Source organism: Dermochelys coriacea, chromosome 7 (assembly GCF_009764565.3).
Source record: "Dermochelys coriacea isolate rDerCor1 chromosome 7, rDerCor1.pri.v4, whole genome shotgun sequence".
NCBI lineage: Eukaryota > Metazoa > Chordata > Testudines > Dermochelyidae > Dermochelys > Dermochelys coriacea.
Genome location: NC_050074.1, coordinates 7,369,529 through 7,390,964, shown reverse-complemented (window position 1 = coordinate 7,390,964; position 21,436 = coordinate 7,369,529). Strand labels below are relative to the sequence as shown.

Genomic DNA, 21,436 nt, shown 5'->3' with positions numbered 1-21,436 from the left:
CAATGAGCAGCCATGGAGTTGCACAATTTTACAGATGAAAGTATTTGCTTTGCTGGAGTGCAGAGTTTTAACTTGTAGTTCAGTAAATCGTATTTAATGTTGATTTATCAGTGCCACTTCTGTATTAAATATTGGTTAATGGAAGTTTAGCAATTATGCTAAAAGATAGACAAGTACCGGATATTACATCATTCTTAATCCTCAGTAAATTGAGTTAGTATGTTAAATACACAGTGGGGATCCTTAACTGAAAATGGTGCTAGAAAAGTCTTCCCTCATCTTGATCCATGTAAGAAACATGCCAGTGGAACTAGGACTAATTTATGTAATATAATTTAAAAAACCCAAGACACCAAACTGCACATTTTGCCTTCAAGAGGTAGAATATTCTTATAGAAATCTCTGTGGGGAGGAGAAAAAAAATCTCTTGTCTGATCACCATGACAAGTTTGGGTATATATGGCAAGCAAGTTTTGGTTTTAGGACATGCCTTGTTTTGCTAATTAAAATGCCACTTAATGTCACAAAACAACAAATACAGAGCATTCCATATAGGCACAGAGGGTAGATGAAAGATGGTTTCAACTTCATTTGTGGATTAAAAAAATCCTCCTCATCCTATTTCCGTTTCCCATCTCCCAGCTAGTCATGCGTGGCAAAACCAGCAGCATCTAAGGGTACAGCTAAATATAAATGATTTTATTTAAGTGTTCTCCCTCTTTTTAAATTAGTTTTGCTCTGGGTGCAGTTCTTGCCAGTGGTGGTTCAGTGTATTCTTAGAGAGCGATAGACTCTCTCTTTTCTTTACGCAGTGCAGATTAACAGAACCAGCCATTTTTCACTTTATTTGCTACAAGTAAGTAATTGCCTGGTATCACCAGGGTAGCATTTTCCCCCTGTGCTGTACAAAGCTGCCTTGGATTACACTGTCATTTGTGGAATGGAGCATGCATTCATAATAGGACGTCTTATAGCTGCAGTAACTCCAGAGGCTGCTGTTATTTTGTTAGAAGTGGAGAAAGCTTTGCTGAATACATTGTCACATCTCCTTCGCTCTCTGTAGTGTTTCTCTTCACTTGTGCTATAGGCCCAGATCCCTGCTGGGCTAAAATATAGGGAAAGGCCACTCATATCACTAGAAGGTACAATTCCTAGGTTTTGGCAGGGCACTGTAATCTAATGGTTATAGAAGGGGAACCAGGAGACCAGACTTCTATTCCTGGCTCTGCCACTGACCTGATTGTCAAATCGCTTAACGTCTCTATACCTCAGGGCTTGTCTATACTTGAAACACGACAGCGACTCTGCTGTAGCACTGTAGTGTGGACACTGCCTGTGCTCCCGTTAGTGTGGGTACTCCACCTCTCCAGGTGGTGGTAGCCAGGTCAGTGGAAGAATTCAGTGCTGTCTACCCTGGGGGTTAGGTTAGTTTAACTGCACCACTCGGGGGTGGATTTTTCACACTGCTAAGCGATGTAGCTGAGTTGACCTAACTTTTTAGTTTAGACCAGGCCTCAGTTTTCTCATCTGGAGCTTGATTCTGCTCCCATTCAAAATGAATGACAAAACTCCCATTGCTGTCAATGGAATAAGAGCAAGCCTTTGTGAAATAAGAATATATTCACCTCTCTCATTGGAAAGTTGAAATTCAGGGTATGTCTACACTCACTGCAGCTGTAGCAGAGACACTTATTACCGTGATGGAAAGAGTTTTTCTGTTGCTGTAGCAAATCCATCTCTCTGAGAGGCAGTAGTTAGGTCAGTGGAAGAATTCTTCTGCCCACCTAGCAGGGTTATGCTGGGGCTTAGGTCATCTTAATTACATCACATAGGATGTGAATTTTTTCACAGCCCTGAGGAATGTTAATTAAGCCAACTTAATTCTGTAGTGTAGATGTTCGTAAAACTCGGAGATCCTCAGAAACTTTGCACATAGATTGAAACTTATTTTGATGTTAATGCCTATTCTTTTAAAAAGAAATTTCCTTAAAATGCTTGGGGAATCACTTAATGGGACGCTTCTAAAAATAATATCCGTGAAAACAATCCATATTAGTTTGCTTAAGACTGTTAAAACTGAAGGAATTTCGAGATCTTGGGTTCTATACAAATGTGTTTTTACAAACTCTAATAGGGCCTAAAATAACCAGATGCTGTCTTTTTAAAGAAACAAAGTGGCATCTAAGAACTTGGTTTTCTTAGATTTAGAAGCCCCAACTGTAGTTTGATATTATTAAACAAAAGGTTTTTTTTGTCTTTGTAAGTCACTGAACATTTTATTTTCTCCTTCTCTCTGGGAGAATTGATAGCTTTTAGATTCTTTAAAATTTCCAGCCTGCCTCAAGCATTGTGCAAGTTGATCACACAGTTCTGGTTATTGCTTACTGGATTTGCGTGCACCAATGTCTTTACATGCCAAATATGTGCTGTCCTTCTCTTGTGATAGAGATAATAATAATTTCTTAAATTGTGAATATCAACTGTGTGTTGAGTTGTATTATAGTACAGTACATTGGATTCCAGCTGTGTTTTTTCAATTAGAATTTGAAGATTTTTATGAATAACTGAATATAACTGCAACAGGTATTGCTTCTTTGGTAATCATTCTACATTAATTTCTGTTTAATCAGTATTATTGTTAATCATTGCTTAGAAAGATTCACAATACACTTGTTTGGTAGTTGGATGGCTTCTTATGGTTTGTCTTCACTGAAAGGTTAACTCGTGATTATAACTTAAGCATTGCCCTTAAGTTGACTCACAAAAACCTTCATCAAGTGTGGTGCATTTAAGTCTAGTTGGCGCATTTAAGCGGCTATTAAGTTGAGTTGGCTGGCATGAGGGGAGGTATAGCCTAACGCTCAAGTGAACACAACTTGTCAGCTGCTATACTGAATGCTCTGAGTTGTGGATGCAGGTTAATGCCACTCAGATGCTGCTGGACTTCCAATGTCTTCCCACAATTCCCCAGCTGTTGCCACTCCTCCATCTCTGGGTACAGCTGGCGTGCTCTTAGCAAAGCATATTGTGCTTGTCATGGCAACAAGCTACTGCTGAAATACTTGTCCCCGCTTCACCTGCTCTGTATCAGCCTCCTTTTTTTCCGAAAAGAGGGTCACATGGATTGTGCTAATGTCAGCGTTTGGCACAGACCAATTTGAATGGAGTGTTGCCAGGCTAACCCCACTTTCAGCCATGTACCCAGAAAGGGCAGGCAAACTTCAACTGGAAACTCTTTGGGGCAGGGACTGACTTTTTCTGTGTTTCTACAGTGCCCATCACAGTGGGGTCTTGATGTATGACCAGGGCTCCTAGGCTCTACCTTCATACACTAATTAATAATTCCCTCATAATACACTGCAAATAATTCATGGAGTGGCTCAATTTACTGCAGTGCTAAGAACCAGGGGATGGATGGCAGCTCGAGTGTTGTTTTGCATTGTGACAGTTCTTACTCGAGGAAGGCTAACATGAGGGAAATAACTTGAGTGCAGATGAGTTGAGTTAACTCTGCAGCAAAGATAAACCCTTAGTATTTTTCCTTCCTGAATAGAGTTTAAAGACTATTATGGGACAAGCCTGAATTTTAGAACAGTGACTTGTCAGAGCTGACCTGGCTTACAAAATGCTTAGATGTGGATTAAAATACATCAACATGACATGCTTTGTATAGTAATGCTTATTTATATGAACACACGAGAATAAAGACCCTTGGAAGTGATACAATTCATCTACACAGTGTATTTTATTTTAATGCATGGGTCTGGGACTTGACTTGAAAGAGGCCATTTGGAAGATTGAAAAACTTAGTTACCATTGAAAAGTCGATAAAGAAAAACTGCTATATATACACATGACTGTGGAAATTACAACTTTTGAAGGAGCTTGACTTATTTTATCCGTGGAAATGAGGATGCATAAGGTTGTAATGTAATGATTATTTTAAAAGTTTAGAAGATAGGAATTTCCAGAATGGGTTGGACCAGTGGTCCATATGTTCCAATATCCTTGTTCTGACAGTACAAGACACTTAATCTCTGCTGCAGAAAGCAGTTAAGGAATAACCTGCCCATTGGGAAAAAGTTCTTCCTAACCCTCATTTTGTGGAGGATGGCTTGTGTGGCTCCCCTGAGTTACCACTATCTCTAGACACAGATTGATAAATCTGGTTCAGTTGCAAATTGTCCCATTCAGTGCTGCTGTCAGGATCTGCATGAGTTACAACAGCCTCTAGGCTGCTCTAATTTATGGCGGGGAGCAAACTGGGTGCTTGGCTTGCCTGGGTTGGGGGGGGCACAAAAGTGGTCTAAAGCTACATTTGAAAAATCCTCCACCCCGCAGTACACCCCCAAAATGTTCTTAGGCCATATCATATTGACATTTTTCGTGGGCTGGAAAAAGTATTGCTACCCCTCATTATCCCTGCTAGGTGGGTAGTAAGTTGAACTTCGAATTTCTCCAGTGAAGGGTATTCCACAGCCTTTTCTGGAATTTGTGAACTGGTTTAAATTCAAGCAGGCTCTGTTCTACAGTTGCTTGTCTTCAGAAACAGGAACATGTTTCCCCTCCCCCCCATATCCCTCCCCCAAGTAAATCTGCTTATTTTCCAACCAAGTGTGTGCTGTGCGGTAAAGCATCTGCAAACATTTGGGAACGGGCGGGTGTCTGTTCAATATACTGTGGACTAGGCAGCTATCTTTCAACAGATTAGCAAGAGGAATTTCTATTGCAGGGCTCAATTGTTCAAGGCTCTCCGCTCCTTTTGTGCGTGAACAGTGAAAAGTGGTGTTATGACAATGGTTGACAAAATGTTTAATGAAAGCCGCAGCTGGCAGTAACGAGAGTTCCCAGACATTCTCCCTTCCTCTCCTGCCTGTCACTGCAAGGTGCAGATATAGTTTGGACACAGTGTGCTTTACTGACAGATAAATGGCTTTGACTTACGGATCTGAAACTCTCACCGCATTGAGCAAAATTCTGCTGCCACTGTGGATTGCACAGGCTGGAAATCATTTGTGTGTTTATTTATTTGTCTGGCAAACAAGCCAATAATTTCTGTTTTGAAAGGAAGGGTTGTTTTTTGCTTTTTGTTTTTGTTTTTACATGTAAGCAGCGTGAACAAAGCACACTATGAATGCTGCTGCATTAGCTCCTTGATTGCCCCTTGGGACGTGTGGAAAGAGAATTTTATATAGCATTCTCCGGCTGAGCAAAGTCATGCAGCTCCTTAGAATTTGGTCTCCCTTTAAAGGAGGTGTTCATTGGTAAAACTGACTTTGGATGTGCAGCATTATGGCACCTAAAGAGCATGGGAGGAGGTTGAGAATCAGGATGTGCACCTGATTATTTAGCCAGGATTCCTCGCCCCAACTCAAATATACACTGCCATCTTCTTAATCATGTTTACAAAGTTCAGTGGCCCGCAGTGCCATTTTACAGTCCCAAATAAAGGCAAACACTACTGGATGGTTCAAAGATGACAATGGACAAATACATATAGAAGGGTCCCTCCTGCATCAATTGAACATAGTCTCAATTCTTGATCATGCCTACTTTAGTGACAGGTATGGACAAAGTTTACATACTGGATTAGCCGATCAAAGGAAGAAATGAAGAATTTGTAATAGTTAAATCTAAAGCATAAAATGGTTGCAGAGTACTACAAAGTATAAAGCCAAACTAGCTTTTTAAAAAAAAAACCAACCCCAAAAAACTCAGGTTGATAAGAATCCTCTTTCGATTCCAACAGGAGACTAAGTCATCCACAAGCTGAATTTTATAGCAACCCACTGGCTAATCGCACTGGCTGAACTCATTCTCCAGACAATGTTCTGGAGTTTTTGGTCACCGGGTTCTGGCTTCTTGGGGATACATGAAACAATGTAACTGAAGATGATATTCGCATAAGGCTACTGTGTTGCGGCTGCTTGATCTAGAGCTCGCAGGTAACTTGGCTAGTACTTTAGGGGCATGCTGGGTGCAGATTTTTTCGTATTAAGAAATCTTAAAACATATGGCAGAAGTATTTGCCCAACACAAGAGCCATTTAGTAATTGCATAGTTCAGGCACGGCATTAGACAAAGGAATTCCTCATGAAAAACAAACAAACGGCTTGCTCGCTCTCAGCTGTGGTTTATTAGAAACTTGGTAATTTATACTAATTGGAGAACTGTTTGTCTGGCATGTCTTTCCAGTGTTTCTGATCCTGGCATCCCTATGCCACTCATATTCTCCTGCTGCTCTGTGTGAAGTTGATTTGGAGGGGATCAAAGCCAATGGTGAATTAACAAACAGTAGCCATGGCTTTTTGTATTTAAACCAATGTTTAGACTGCAGGGAACATTGTCTTCCTTGTCCTTTATTTGCATTCCAGTAGCACCTAGAAGCTTCCTACCAAGATTGGAGCCTCATTGCGCTAGGCACTGTACAAAATGAAACAAGACAAGCAAAGGATGGCAGAGGGAACAGAAGCAGAAAGGAGAAACAGCTTGGTTACACAGCAGGACAGAGCCAAGAACAGAACCCAAGTGTCCTGACTCCTAATGTAGTACCCCTATGTACTGAATCATACTATGTTTCTTTAGCATTTGCATGTTCTGACCGAAGTGCCATATACTCTGTATCAAGGAGCTGAATTCTGGAACAAACCCCCCTTGGGCTATTGATGCTGCAGACTAGAAAGTCTCTGGCATTTTAACGTAAAGTAAAACAGTGATGATCTTGCTGGAATACAGCTTATGAAAATGACTAGTACAATTGGAACAGGAGCTCCTGTGCTATTTAGTTTGATATATTCCATTTATTTTACGCTGACCCCATATTTTCAATGTTTAATGGGCTGCAGATTTCTGTATTGATAATGCAGAACTGCATCGAATAGATGGAGTCAGCAGGAAGCTTGAGGTTTGGGTAGGTGTGGTAGGGTGAGTTGAGACTTAAGCAATTAGGCAGGCATGCAAAGGTGGGATAATCGGACATTACGATTAACTGAATGTTTCTGCTAGTGTCCAGCAGTGAAATAGTTAATGAAGCTGACATATAAATTGTCCTGTAGATTTCAAAATTTGGCAGCCCAAAGTAATGAACAGGGATGATTCACGTGTATTGTTTCAGGTTGTCTGGAGACTCAAGAAGATAGCACTGCATTGATTTACACTCGGTTCCTGTTTTTCAGATTATATTTCATAGCCTGTGAAAACCAAAGAAACAACTCCCTCCCTCACCCCCCAACAAATTTAGATATTGGTGCCAAATTCTGCAGCGAGGGGTGGTTCTGGTTGGAATAGGCAAAATACTGTTATGACGCACAAAGTGCCAGATACTTGTGTGATGGCTCTGAGAGTCTTCACATCTCTGGAACCATAACAACAATATAAAAAATTACCTTTAGTCACTGTAACCTGTGAGCATGAGAAGCTTTAACCTTCTGAGATCTTTGCGTTCATGTCATCATGGTTAAGTGTTTGAAGCACTGATCGAGACAGCAGAAGCTCCTTCCTTTCCCAGGTGTGCAGCGTATCTGAGGTTTTTAAAAGGCCAGGTATACCCACAGGGGGGAGATATTTTACATTCACAACTAAAGACTAAAATGTTGTGATCACATAGTTCAGAATTATCCTTCAACGGTTGTTGGGAAAACAAAATGTGTCACATAGTGAAGATGATGTTTCAGCTAAACAAGAAAGCCTCTGCCTTTCCCATGTGATATTCCTCTGTAATGCTTTCTGCTGCTTTCCCAACCTATAACATGGAGACAATACTTTCTTGTGTCAGAGGGGGGTGATTTGATGTTTGCAGAGAGCTTTGAGATCCTGGCATAGAAGGTACATTATAAGTGGAAAGTATTATAACATTAATTTTTATAAAAAAAAGAAAAGGAGTACTTGTGGCACCTTAGAGACTAACAAATTTATTTGAGCATAAGCTTTCGTGAGCTACAGCTCACTTCATCGGATGCAGTGCTTTACCATGAGTCTATTTCAACCCTTGGATTCTGAAGAATTGATGATAAAGCTCCATAGATCTTTTGTATTTGTATCAGTCTCTAGCTCTGCAATGTCAGATCTTCATCTGCACAAGGTCCTGAGGAAGGATGGTCTAGTAGTTAGGGCATTAGCCCGTGGGCAACCTGGGTTTAATTCCTTGCTCTGTCGCAGACTTCCTGTGTGACCGTGCGCATGTCACTTAGCCTCTCTGTGCCTCAGTTTTCCATCTGTACATTGGGGCTAATGGCACGTCCCTACCTCCAAGGGGGTTGTAAGGATAAATATATTGGATTGTGAGGTTCTCCGATAATACAGTAATGGGGGGCCATATAAATAGCTAAGGTAGAAAGATATATTCTCATTTATACCAAGCCCTTTATTCTGTCAGGACAGGGTAAAGAGGTCCTTAGTGTACATTGCAATCCACCCCAAGAAGGTTTTCGCTTCGACTATGTTTCTGCTAACCCAGTGGTAGCACCAATAGGAATGTTTCCCCAAAATTCCCTAGTATAGAACATGCCTCAGATGGCTTTCTTTTTCTGTTCCAGGCCTGTAGGATTTCTCTGTTGTACACTCGTTTTTGGTTTGTACTCAGGGCACAGACAAGTTCAAACCTGATTTTGCCTTGTGGTTTTTTTTTTTTAAAGTTGTAATATAATCTCTGGACAAATTGCACTTTAATTGTAGTTGTGCTATGAATATGGACTTGGCTTTCAAATGTTACTCTTGGTTTAAACTGTAGTTTGACTTTTATTTAGATAAACATCATTGAGTCCGTTGTGAAATGGATATCTGCGCTAGGCTAGTATTGATTTAAAGGTCTCCTGGGTGTTTTAAAAGACAGTAGGCGCGTACAGGATAGCATATTTTGTTAAAATAGATGCTTATATGATATTTCAGACCTAGATTCTAGTGTAGCTATTAAGGATCTACACTGTGCTGTCAAGAGGCATTGTCCTCTTTCATGGCAGGTATTTGCAGAAGATGGCATGTTTCATGCCAACCAAAGAAGACTTTCAAAGTAATGCAACTTTTCCATGTGTGAGGGAAAAATTACACTGTTCCCAGTGAGCAATTGAGCATTCTGAGCAGCTGAATTTTGGGGGGTTTATCTAAATCTAAGCCATCAACCTTTTGAGTCAGATTCAAAAGGGACAAAATACAACATGGTTTTACAAAAGGTAGATCGTGCCAAACCAACCTAATCTCCTTTTTTGAAAAGGTAACAGATTTTTCAGATAAAGGAAATGCAGTGGATCTAATTTACCTAGATTTCAGTAAGGCATTTGATACCGTGCCACATGGGGAATTATTAGTTAAATTGGAGAAGATGGGGATCAATATGAACATCAAAAGGTGGATAAGGAATTGGTTAAAGGGGAGACTGCAACGGGTCCTACTGAAAGGCGAACTGTCAGGTTGGAGGGAGGTTACCAGTGGAGTTCCTCAGGGATCGGTTTTGGGACCAATCTTATTTAATCTTTTTATTACTGACCTTGGCACAAAAAGTGGGAGTGTGCTAATAAAGTCTGCGGATGATACAAAGCTGGGAGGTATTGCCAATTCGGAGAAGGATCGGGATATTATACAGAAGGATCTGGATGACCTTGTAAACTGGAGTAATAGTAATAGGATGAAATTTAATAGTGAGAAGTGTAAGGTTATGCATTTAGGGATTAATAACAAGAATTTTAGTTATAAGTTGGGGACGCATCAATTAGAAGTAACGGAAGAGGAGAAGGACCTTGGAGTATTGGTTGATCATAGGATGACTATGAGCGGCCAATGTGATATGGCTGTGAAAAAAGCTAATGCAGTTTTGGGATGCATCAGGAGAGGCGTTTCCAGTAGTGATAAGGAGGTTTTAGTACCATTATACAAGGCACTGGTGAGACCTCACCTAGAATACTGTGTGCAGTTCTGGTCTCCCATGTTTAAAAAGGATGAATTCAAGCTGGAGCAGGTACAGAGAAGGGCTACTAGGATGATCCGAGGAATGGAAAACTTGTCTTATGAAAGGAGACTTAAGGAGCTTGGCTTGTTTAGCCTAACTAAAAGAAGGTTGAGGGGAGATATGATTGCTCTCTCTAAATATATCAGAGGGATAAATACAGGAGAGGGAGAGGAATTATTTCAGCTCAGCACCAATGTCGACACAAGAACAAATGGGTATAAACTGGCCACCAGGAAGTTTAGACTTGAAATCAGACGAAGGTTTCTAACCATCAGAGGAGTGAAGTTTTGGAATAGCTTTCCAAGGGAAGCAGTGGGGGCAAAAGATCTATCTGGTTTTAAGATTCTACTCGATAAGTTTATGGAGGAGATAGTATGATGGGATAATGGGATTTTGGTAAGTAATTGATCTTTAAATATTCAGGGTAAATAGGCCAAATCCCCTGAGATGGGATATTAGATGGCTGGGATCTGAGTTACCCAGGAAAGAATTTTCTGTAGTATCTGGCTGGTGAATCTTGTCCATATGCTCAGGGTTTAGCCGATTGCCATATTTGGGGTCGGGAAGGAATTTTCCTCCAGGGCAGATTGGAGAGGCCCTGGAGGTTTTTCGCCTTCCTCTGTAGCATGGGGCATGGTTGACTTGAGGGAGGCTTCTCTGCTCCTTGAAGTCTTTGAACCATGATTTAAGGACTTCAATAGCTCAGACATGGGTGAGGTTTTTCATAGGAGTGGGTGGGTGAGATTCTGTGGCCTGCGCTGTGCAGGAGGTCAGACTAGATGATCAGAATGGTCCCTTTTGACCTTAGTATCTATGAATCTATGAATCTATAAGGCAAAAGGCCTGGGTTGTAGCAGGAATAATAGCCTAAAGCAGGCTGTCAAATGATGTAAAACTAAAGCGGGCCCCCTCATATTTATCTTGCATCTGTGTACACTTGCTTTTTTCCTGGTACAACCCCACCTAATTGCCTCTTCCTTTTGTATGTTTTACCAACACCACCTGCATCACATTAATTAGCCCCCATTTGAGTCTAGCACATTGTTAGTTGATTGGGTTTTAATCAGCATTTACTCTACCAGTAAGTCCTCCTTACTTGAATTCAGGCAGGTTTTACCTGTAACGTGGGGTTTGCTGATCATGCAGATGTGGGATGAAAAATCTGTATGGAATTTGGGGTGTTGAGGGTTTCACAAAGCTGTAGCAAAGCTTAGTTCTTTAGAACTGGTGCCGTGTATTTGTTTTCTCACACGATGTTGTTCATTAATTATCCTAGTCTGCCCAAGGGTTATTCACTGCAATGGTGGTGAGTGTTTGCGCAACCACATTCCCCATAGTTTGGCACAATTGTGGATGAAATACATGTAGGACCATGTAGTGAGTTCTAGGCCAAAGTCTATGGTAAAAAGGAACCATTCAGACGTATTGATGGATGTAGCCTTGTTAGAAAATGTAGAGTACATACTGAGGAGATTCGCTGATATAATTCACAGGGAAATAACCTGTTTATCTGTCATCAGTAGCTTGGTTATGAATAACCAGAAAGAAAACAGTAAACTTAAATGTATCCTGTTAAGACAAATTAACTGCATATATTAATATGAATGGGGGAAAACCTAGGGAATACCTGTATATGTTCTGCTAGTAGAAACAAAGTATTTGGCTTGTTTACTCAGCAGAAAGTTTTTCTTCCCCCTCCACCCGATTTCTTAAGTGCCCTTGTAAAATAGCAGATCATCTCACAATACAATCTGGAATAATTAAGATGACCCTGTTTTGCTGAGCACAGTGACTGTAGTTTGCTGATCCCACTGTCTCTTATTTTAATAGAAACCTGAGCTACAACAAGTTGACGGAGATCGATCCTTCTGCCTTTGCAGAGCTGCCGAATCTACGGGAAGTGTAAGTATTTTTTCCAAGGTTTTAATTACATTTTTGCCAGGGTGGCTCACGGAGGTTTCCCAAGACACTCCTTAGTTGACTTGTATCAGCAGATTGGACTTGGTGTATTTTTCATACTGTACCTGTGTGCTACCTTTTTTTGTAAATCAGTCAATTAGTAAAACACAACATCTCAATTAAACTGGCACGCAGCTATTGGAAATCATTGGTGTTTGCCTCACTCTCTGCTTCATGCATGGCTCTGTGGGAGTAGTTCAGTTAACGCACCTGGGCGCACACACGACTCTTTGCTGAAAGACTATCCCTGCAGCAAGGCAGAACGGACTGAGCTGTGACATCTGATGCCAGCCTAACCCAAATCTCCCAGGAAACAAAGGTGTAGTGTAATGGACAAGAAAGCACTTAACTCTGTCTCTTCCTGCTGCTGGAGTTTGTATTGCTTTTGGAACCAGTACAAATTTTGTTTGCAGTCTGCTTTGAAAACCTAAAACGATGGGTTTTGTTTCATGGTTTTTTCGGGGGGGGGGCAGAAGGACAGAGTTCTAGTAAAAGAGATCCCCTCATCACAGATGATATTATTAGAAGGAATTTCAACCCTGGACTTGCAGGCTCTCATAACTCTGATCTCTGTAAACATTCACTGGTTAATGCCCACGCTGCTGCTCTGATTGTCGGATGTTAATAGCACTTCCATGAGCCCTGACTTGAGGTAGTGAAAAATGAAAGTGACTCAATGTCTTCAGTGGTGGGTTGAGGTAATGGTCTTTCATTAGAATGTTAAATTACTGGCATGCTTGAGGTTTGGTTTCTGTTGGAAAAGCTACTGATGCCCCCTGGGAAGCTGAGGAAACATTTCCTTTTAGAAATGCCACTGTAGGTATTATGTATTTCTTCTTGTCCTTCATCCCTTTTCATTGAGCATTGTCTCTTGGGCCCTATCCTGACATCCTCAGATGGGCAAAACAATTTACATCAGCTGGAGCCTTGTCTGACTGATGCCTGCAGGATTGGACCCTACAGATGAACCTGCTACTTCTCCTCCTGCCTAATCTTCTGTGGCCCTCATGATTACAGAGCAGTCAGTTGGTTATTAAGTAACAGGTTCGTGATCTTAGGTGCAGCAAGAGGAGCTGGAGTGCTCCGAGGCAAGCATGATTATTTATAAGAGCAACAATGAGAAAAAGGGAGAGATATAGACCAGCAGAAATGGTTTCTATATAATACATTTTCCAAGTTCATTAAACTCCGGAAAGCCTTAAATTGCTCGGGCTGTAGAGAATAGAACCACAGAGCCAGTCCCACTAGTCTTGTGTAACTGAATGTTACCCTAACACGATAGTGGCTTGGTGGTGGTTTTATACGTGAAAGTACCTGAAGACATACGACCTCAGGGGCTAGCTGGGGGTGTGAAGATTGGAAGCTTGGCACCTCAATTCTTATTGCTTATATTGTACCCAGTGAGGATGGGCCTTCATTCTGCTAGGCGCTGTACCAATACAGAGTAAGGGCTTGACTACACTACCTGCCGGATCGGGTATAGAAGTGATAAATCAACCGCTGAGCGCTCTCCCATTGACTCCGGTACTCCACCAGAACGAGAAGCGTAAGCGGAGTCGATGGGAGAGCGTCAGCTGTTGACTTACCGCAGTGAAGACACCATGGTAAGTAAATCTAAGTACGTCAACTTCAGCTATGCTATTCATGTAGCTGAAGTTGCGTATCTTAGATTGATCCCACGCGGTAGAGTTGACAAGCCCTAAGAGATTCTCTGCCCTGAAGAGTTTACCGCCCAGAAAGGGGGAAGGGATACAGCACACAAGCAAAGTAAAGGAAGACCCTTCTCATGCCTCAGCCCATCAATAACTGGTCTCTAAGTGAATCAAGACGAGAACTGAGATCTGGGAGCATTACCTCTGATTGAGCCACTTTACTGGGATAGACATAAAGAGGTGTTGCCAGATTAAAAATCACACTGAAGTGAGAGAACTGTTTGCATATTGTTACAAGCCAGTCAGTGCTACAACAGGAGGGTGACAATTGAAACACATTAGAGGAAAATGGGCTAGAGTCTCAATTACATTAAAGCTCCTTTACACCCCGTGGCAATTTAAAGGGATCCTACAATGGACGTAAATGGGAATTAAGCCCAAATTATTTAAAGTATGTTCATGTTTGCACCTGTGCACACACAATGTAAATTTTATTTCCCATTTATTTTGTGTATTTTACTGCACTTTGCAGCTAGTCACTGTAGAGTTGGTCAGTTACTTTTCCCGTTTTGTGTTTTGCCAGCTTTGCTCACGGCCACAGGGGGGAGAGAATTTTTTTTTTAAATAGAGAAAAACTTATTGTAAAACCACACAGATTGAAAGGGGGAACTCAGGAGGCAGTTGAAGTACCTGAAAACTTCCTCAAAAACAACAAGGAATCCGGTGGCACCTTAAAGACTAACAGATTTATTTAGGCATAAGCTTTCGTGGGGAAAAAAAATTCTGCATTCTTCAGATGCATGGAGTGAAAATTACAGATGCAGGCATTATATAATGACACATGAAGAGAAGGAAGTTACCTCACAAGTGGAGAACCAGTGTTGACAGGGCCAATTCAATCAGTGTGGATGTAGTCCACTCCCAGTAATAGATGAGGAAAACTTCCTGTAACTCTTTTTAAGTGACCAGATTTCTAGTTGGGTTTGTCCTTTACAATACACACAAACACACCAAACTGAACTCACCAGTGTGATTTTTATAGTGGCATGGTGACTACTGTATTGCCTCCCCACCTCCTGTACTTTTGGAGATTTTAGGAGAATGTTAACATCTCTTTTGTTTAATGGTCAAACAAGGTGGACCCTGTTTACAGTGCATTTTGAAACAGGTAACCTCCATTGGGGGGCGGGGGAGAGATGTTTATAGGAAATGACTTCACTATGCATTGATTTGGCTATGCCACAGACTTCCTATGTGACTTTGTGTGAGTTCTTGCTCTGTGCCTCAGTTCTCCATCTGTAAAATGGGGATAATAATCTTTTCTCCTCCTCCTCCTCCTCATATTAATATGCTACTGGCATTACCTGGAAGCCCATGTGAAATCAAATACCTTGCATAGTATATGAGAAGCTAAAAGAAAGTTCTGTGGTAGATTCACTGTGGAATTACACACACACATACACACACACAAATTATACAAAACCAGGATTAATTTAAATTGCCCTTATCTCTTTCCATCTTGCACAAAGGATGGCACTGGTCCACTTCTCTTCTACACCTTCTGCTCATTACAAGTTGCGTTGCTCCTTGTGGCTGGCCTCTTACATTTGAGTCCAGGTCACACGTAGTTTTGAAGCAGCTGCAAGAAAGATTTCTCCCTTCATTCCTTTGGAGGGGGATCTACCTTTTGCCAAGTAGAGTGTGGGGGGGGAGAGTCAGGTATTTGTGTTGTATTATTATTAATTTTCAGCAGGCATCGTAAGGATCCCTCTGCAGGCTTTCGAATCAGAAAGGATTTTTTGCTAAGTGCAGCCGTGCATTGGCCTCTTAACTTCACATTTTAGCAGAGTCCTTCAGTCTATCCAGAGGAATAGTTTTAGGAGGGGCAGGGTGGGATTGTATAAACAGGAGTCTAGAAAGATGGTAACGAGAGACCCTGTGAAACTCTGCATCATGGAGGGGGCTCCTGGACCCCAGGGGGTGTTAGTCTTACAACGAGTGCTATCCCTTGCTCTGTCTTGGCAGTGGCAAGGCTGTAATTGCTTCAGCATGGTCAGGGGGAAGCAAATAAGATGGCCAAGAAATTAGGTAATTTTCAAGCAGCCAGACAAACGGCTGTTGTAGTAATTAATTGACTAATTCACCGTACAAACAAGGGCTCTTTAAACTGAGGAAGAGCTGGTCACATGACACGGATCTGCTTTCACTCGGAGAAATGCTTCAAATATTAGGCTGTGGAAGAGACATTTCTGTATCTGATTGCTTAGTAGTGCAGTAGTAGCCAAATCTCCTCCTCAATTGTTGTTGGCTCTGCAGAACAGTAGCTGATGAGTAATGTTCTTCAGAAAGATTGCAGGTACCCTGATCAGAGCAAATGTTTGCTAGACATGTGACAGATGTGTAAATAGAGTTAGTGACCCGTTTTGAATTATTTAAAGTTATTGTATTGAACTTTTTTTTTAACTAATGGGATTAAGGCAACAAAATGGTGGCTTGTGGGCCTTTTTTGAACTACTTGCATGACACTTTCTAGGTGTGTCCCTGCAGAGTGGCCTTGTGGACAGAGCACTGACCTAGGTTTCAGGTGACCTGACTTCTATTCCCAGCTCGGGTACTGACTTTCTGGGAAAGCTTAGGCATGTCACCTTCCTGCACCTCCGAGACCCCTTCTGTGAAATCAGGATAATGATGCTGACCTTTGGAAAGCGCTGTGAGATAAGAGCTGATTGTGCTCTTCAGTTTCTAAAATAGTTGACCCAAGCAGCCAGTATCTTGCTTCTTGCCTGAGAATAAGAATCAAGGTGACATGTCGGTGTGGAGAGGAACTCAGTGTTCATAGCAGAGATGAAGCCTACAGGTGTGGTAGGAGAGCTGGCCTGGGAGCCAGAAGATTTAGGATTAATTCGTGGCTCGGCCATGGACTACCGATGTGACCATGAACACATTACTATTCACTGGTAGGACAGCTTGTAGGACTTTGGTCTGACTCTCTCTCTGTCTGTCTGTCTGTTCCTCCTCTGGGATGGAGCTTCTCCCATTTATCCTCGAGGAGGCTCTGGTGCTTACACCTGGTCCACACACAGTTTTTATGAATTGAACCAAACTAATTTTTTTATCAAAATGGTTTAAGTGGTACAGCCGCTGCTGTGGTCACAGTCCTACTGGCAGAAAAGTGCCTTATACTATAGTTTATTCCCCTAAATGTACCGGGAATGAGTTATACCAGTATAATCACCAATATAACTGCACCCAAACTAGAGAGCTATATGTATACTAGTTTTGAACCAGTATAGTTAAAATGGTATAAAAATTATGTGTAGACAAGCTCACTAAGGTGTGTACCATGGCTAGCACAGTGGGGCACGGGTCATAGCTGAGGCCTATGGGTGCTTGTGCCAGATGAATAAATGCTGCTGATGGTCATGAGGTTCCGTTCCAAGCTGTGCCACAGACTCCATCTCTCCATGCCTCTGGTTTCCCATCGCAAAATGCGGCTAACTATACATAATGCACCCTTGGTGTCACAAGGTTTAATTTCACCTGTGGTGTGCTTGTGCTCCTCCTCGCATGAAAGGTGCGATAGGTGTGCATATCATTATCCTCCCTCAAGCTTAGCTCTCATTAGCTTCCATGGAAGCTGAGCTCAAGTGGGGGCCGTGCCATTAAGTGCCAACAGGTTGGTATGCTGTTTCACGAATGCTTTTCAGTGTGGCGGCAGCTCTTGAGTGTGTAACGGGGTGTTTAAGCGGACATGCTTTTCATAGTGACTTTGAAATAGGAATGGCAGATACAGCAAACACCTGACTGTGGAAACGTTTGCCAAATGATCAGACTTGTAGGCGAGTTACACTTTTGATGACAGGTAATTAGCTGGGCGTTCATACAAAACACCTAACTCAAGCCAGATCAAGCTAGTACATACTTCATCGTGAGCTGCTTGTTTAAACAATTTAATTTCTGTTTGTTCCAGACGACTGAATAACAATGAACTGACAGCAATTCCATCCCTGAGATCTCCTTCTTCCCACATCGTCTCCCTCTACCTGTAAGTCATTGCTCCAGCATGCCTGATCTTTTTGCTTTCAGCAATAAGTTGTCATTTACAGGGTGGTATAAAGTGTTACTGACGGAATACCAGTTCCAGTGCTGCCAGCTCTTGTGCTTTTATGTGAGCCTCCTGATACGTGGTGGTTTTACTTAAAGCCCAAACTCCTGGAGTCAGGAGAACCTCAGCTCTTATTAAAGCAAATCTCTAGCCTGAGTGATCGCAGAGAAATGCTGGAAGATGTGACCTGAGTGCACCCTAAAGGCTAAAATCTGGAAGGCAAATAAAAAATAAACCAAAATTAATTAATTAATTTAATTAAAGAAATCTCATTTGTTTAAGCCACTCATGATTTTGGGAGGCCTGACTTTTGACCATGGGGATAGCAGTAATACTGCAAGTCAGAGGGGGTGCAGAGAACTTCCAATTCAGAGGCATGGAAGCATTTTGGGAGCGGTAAACATCATGCAGGATAGTCACAATCGATATTTGTAGTGAGACCGATTTCAAATAAGGTGGAGCTTTCAGCCCCGGAGTCACTGGAGAGAGGAGAGATGAGTAGGAGCATTCAGAACAGCTGCCTTTTTATGAGCATTTATGTAACTAAACTGGACACTCATCTTCAGTTAGCAATCATTGGTATGAAAGTCTGAAACATAACTTCTCAGGCGTAGAGGTATTTCTCTCTCCCTCTAGTGATGGGTGGGATTACACATCTTAAAGGCTGTGTAAAGAGAAACTTAGCCCACTGCTCAAAACCTGCTTCCTGCATTCTAAGTCAACTCAAAATTTGCCCATGGAGCGATTCAACCAGCTAAATCAGCAATAAATCCAGCAGCATCCTTTATCAATGCATTGTGGCTGGCCAATAGGAACACCTTTGTGTCTTAGGCTTTAACCTTGGGTTTGACTCACCTGTGTTTACTTTTAAAAAACGAAACAATCAACAGACAGCACGGAGGGAACTTGGCTTAAAAATGCTGTTGATCAGATTGCTGCTTGAGTCCGTAGCTCTGAGTTGTGTGCTGGCAGTGAGCCCTGTGTTCTGAAGGCAAAGCACGCCTGCTGACTGCCCCGTCTCCCTTTTTAAGTTAACTCTTTCCAAGGTCAAGAAGGAGCTGTGATGCTTGGCTGAGCGTGGACTAGAGAGATGGTATTTTAGAAGGATTGTGTAGCTCTAACACACCCCTACTTTGTGTAAATGAAGCATGGGGTAGTTTGGGTTAGCATTGGTGTAACATTCGAAGGCCAAATGAAAATTTTGGAATGCTAGGGTGAATTACTTCTCAGAAATTTCAGAGTAGCAGCCGTGTTAGTCTGTATTCGCAAAAAGAAAAGGAGTACTTGTGGCACCTTAGAGACTAACAAATTTATTAGTAATTTATTACTAAATTTATTAATAAATTTGTTAGTCTCTAAGGTGCCACAAGTACTCCTTTTCTTTCTCAGAAATATTACTTTATGGAGTCATCCAAAATAGGCAGCTGCCCTTTATCATCTCGACAGAGCCTATGGAGATGCCTCCAATTTATCAGAGGGCTTGATGGCCCAGTTCTGCTCAGCAGCACCAGTGTAAATCTAGACTAATACATTTCATGTGAAGTGGAGCTGCTCTGGATTTCAGTGGCTGTGGCTGTGACTGAGCAGAATTTGCCACTGAGACTCTGAGGTTTGGTTGCTATTTCAGAATGTTTCCCTTCCTCCATCTTGACACCTACAGAGGAATTGCTAGACTGGAATTGTCTTAGACTAGTGAGCCATTCTGTCTCTGAGGGTCTGTCTACACTGCAATTAAAAACACTTGGCTGGCTTGTGTCAGCAGACTCAGGCTAAGGGGCTGTTTAATTGCGATGTAAATGTTTGGGCTCGGGGTGGAGCCCAGGCTCTGGGACCCCATGAGCGGTAGCCTGAGCCTTAACTTCTACATGGCAATTAAATCGTTGCTTAGCCCGAGCACCTAAGTCAGCTGACACAGGCCAGCCCTGAGTGTTTAATTAGAGTGTAGACAAACTCTGATAAGAGATCACCCCTGTCTGCTGATTGGGCCAGGGAAGAGGGAGGGCGGAGTGAGGGCAGCTGGCTTCAGCAGTGATACTGAGCATGCTCAGTCTGTGTGAGTGTGCTTCAGTACAAGCCAAGCAACAAATCTGGGGGGGCACATGACCCTGCATTCCCCCTGCCCGTGCGTTGCCTCTGCCTGATGCTTCATTAAGAGATCCAGTAATCCCTCTAATCATAGGACTAGATCAAGGGGCCTCGAGAGGTCATCTAGTTCAGTCCCCTTCACTCCTGGCAGGACAATTATGGAATAACCTACCGATAGCAGAAGTTTATTCCTAACCCTGTCCATTGGGGGGTTGGTGTATGCCCATAGACATGAAGGTTTATCCCCCCCCTTTCTTTTTTTTTTTTTTTTTAACGTGGATGTTCTCATTATCCATATAGATAGCTAATGCTTTAATCTTTGAAAGTTTTTGGCCTCATTGATATCTTGTGGCCATAAATTCCACAGGTTAATTCTGTGTTGCGTAAAAATAATTTCTTCCCATCAGTTGCCTTTCAATCAATTTCATTGACTGTTCTTTACTGTTGTATTAGGAGAGGGTAAATACAAGCACCTGATTTTATCTTCTCTGTACAATTCATTATTTTCTATTCCTGTATCATGTTCACTTTTTTTTTTTTTAAGAGGAGAGTGGAACTTTATATTTTAATCTCTGTACTCATGAAATTTTTTCTAGGCCTCTAATCCTTTATATTGGTCATCTGCGGATCTCTTCTGTTTATTGGACCAGAACTGAACAGAGGGTTTCAGGTGGGGATGGGAGAGAACATTATAATGCTATTATAACAAGTTATCAATGTTATTTCCTATCCTATCTAAAATATCTGCTCTAGGAATTACTTTGGGGAAGTTCTGTGGCCTGTGTAATACAGGAGGTCAGTCTAAGTGATCACAGTGGTTCCTTCTGGCCTTGGAATCTATGAATCTGTGATTCTGTGAGTTCTGTAAATGCCCTAAGATTTGGGCTTATTTTTGCCTGTGCTGTATATGGAATAGATATTTTCACTGAGTTGCCCACCTTGACTCTTACAGTTAATGTAGAACCCAGCAATGAGCATGAGCAGTAGCTTCCATTGTGCATGACCTTGCATTTGTAAACACTGGTGTGTAGCTCTTCCCTTTCACATTAGCTGCTGTTCTGCCTTTTCCACCAGTGTTGGTACCACTAGGTGATTTTTCCCTCCAGGGCCTAAGCAACTGTGAATACTTTGAAGCAACCTTGCTGTGCTGACAAAAATTACATTTATATTACTTAAAGCAAGAGCCGAATAAAGTGAAACAAGTTGGCTCTGTTCCTGCCCTTCCATTAGGCTGTGTAAAAATATGTAAAGCAGAAGAACTTCCTCCCAGACTCAATTCAGTTTGAGGAACTTAGCTTGAAATTGGCAGCCACATCTCTCTTTTTTTGGCATGGGGTGAGTTTAGTTTTTATTTGAGATATGGTTCCTTTGAAATGTGGATACTAAGATCTAGTATTCGGGTTTAGTGCACTTTTGCACATCCTATGTAGGGGCAAAGCAGTCTTCTGTTACCACCAGTCCTGGATTTATAGAGAGACCTTCAACAAAATGGGTCAGCAGTCACTTCTGGTTACTGGAAGAGTGAGAAGGGTGCTGGCTTATACCTCGGCAGTTGTGGGTTGAAAGTTTGCATATAAATTGCCAGCTTTCCTCGGCTGCCAAACATAAATTACTCCCTATAGTTGGAGTTATGCTGCCTCTCTGCAATAAGGATCTTATTGTTTAGTCCGCTTAGGAGAATCCTGCAGGCAATTA

At 41.9% G+C, this 21,436-nt stretch overlaps 1 protein-coding gene across 2 annotated transcripts in view; it reads left to right on the top strand.

Annotated features, from left to right (window-relative positions):
* Positions 1–21,436, top strand: part of LRIG1 (leucine rich repeats and immunoglobulin like domains 1) — a 125,213-nt gene that overhangs the window by 42,417 nt on the left and 61,360 nt on the right. For both annotated transcript variants that reach the window (XM_038409093.2, XM_038409092.2), the window contains exons 2-3: positions 11,771–11,842; positions 17,522–17,596. In XM_038409093.2, coding sequence (XP_038265021.1) covers positions 11,771–11,842; positions 17,522–17,596 — 147 coding nt within the window. The remainder of the gene's footprint in view (positions 1–11,770; positions 11,843–17,521; positions 17,597–21,436) is intronic.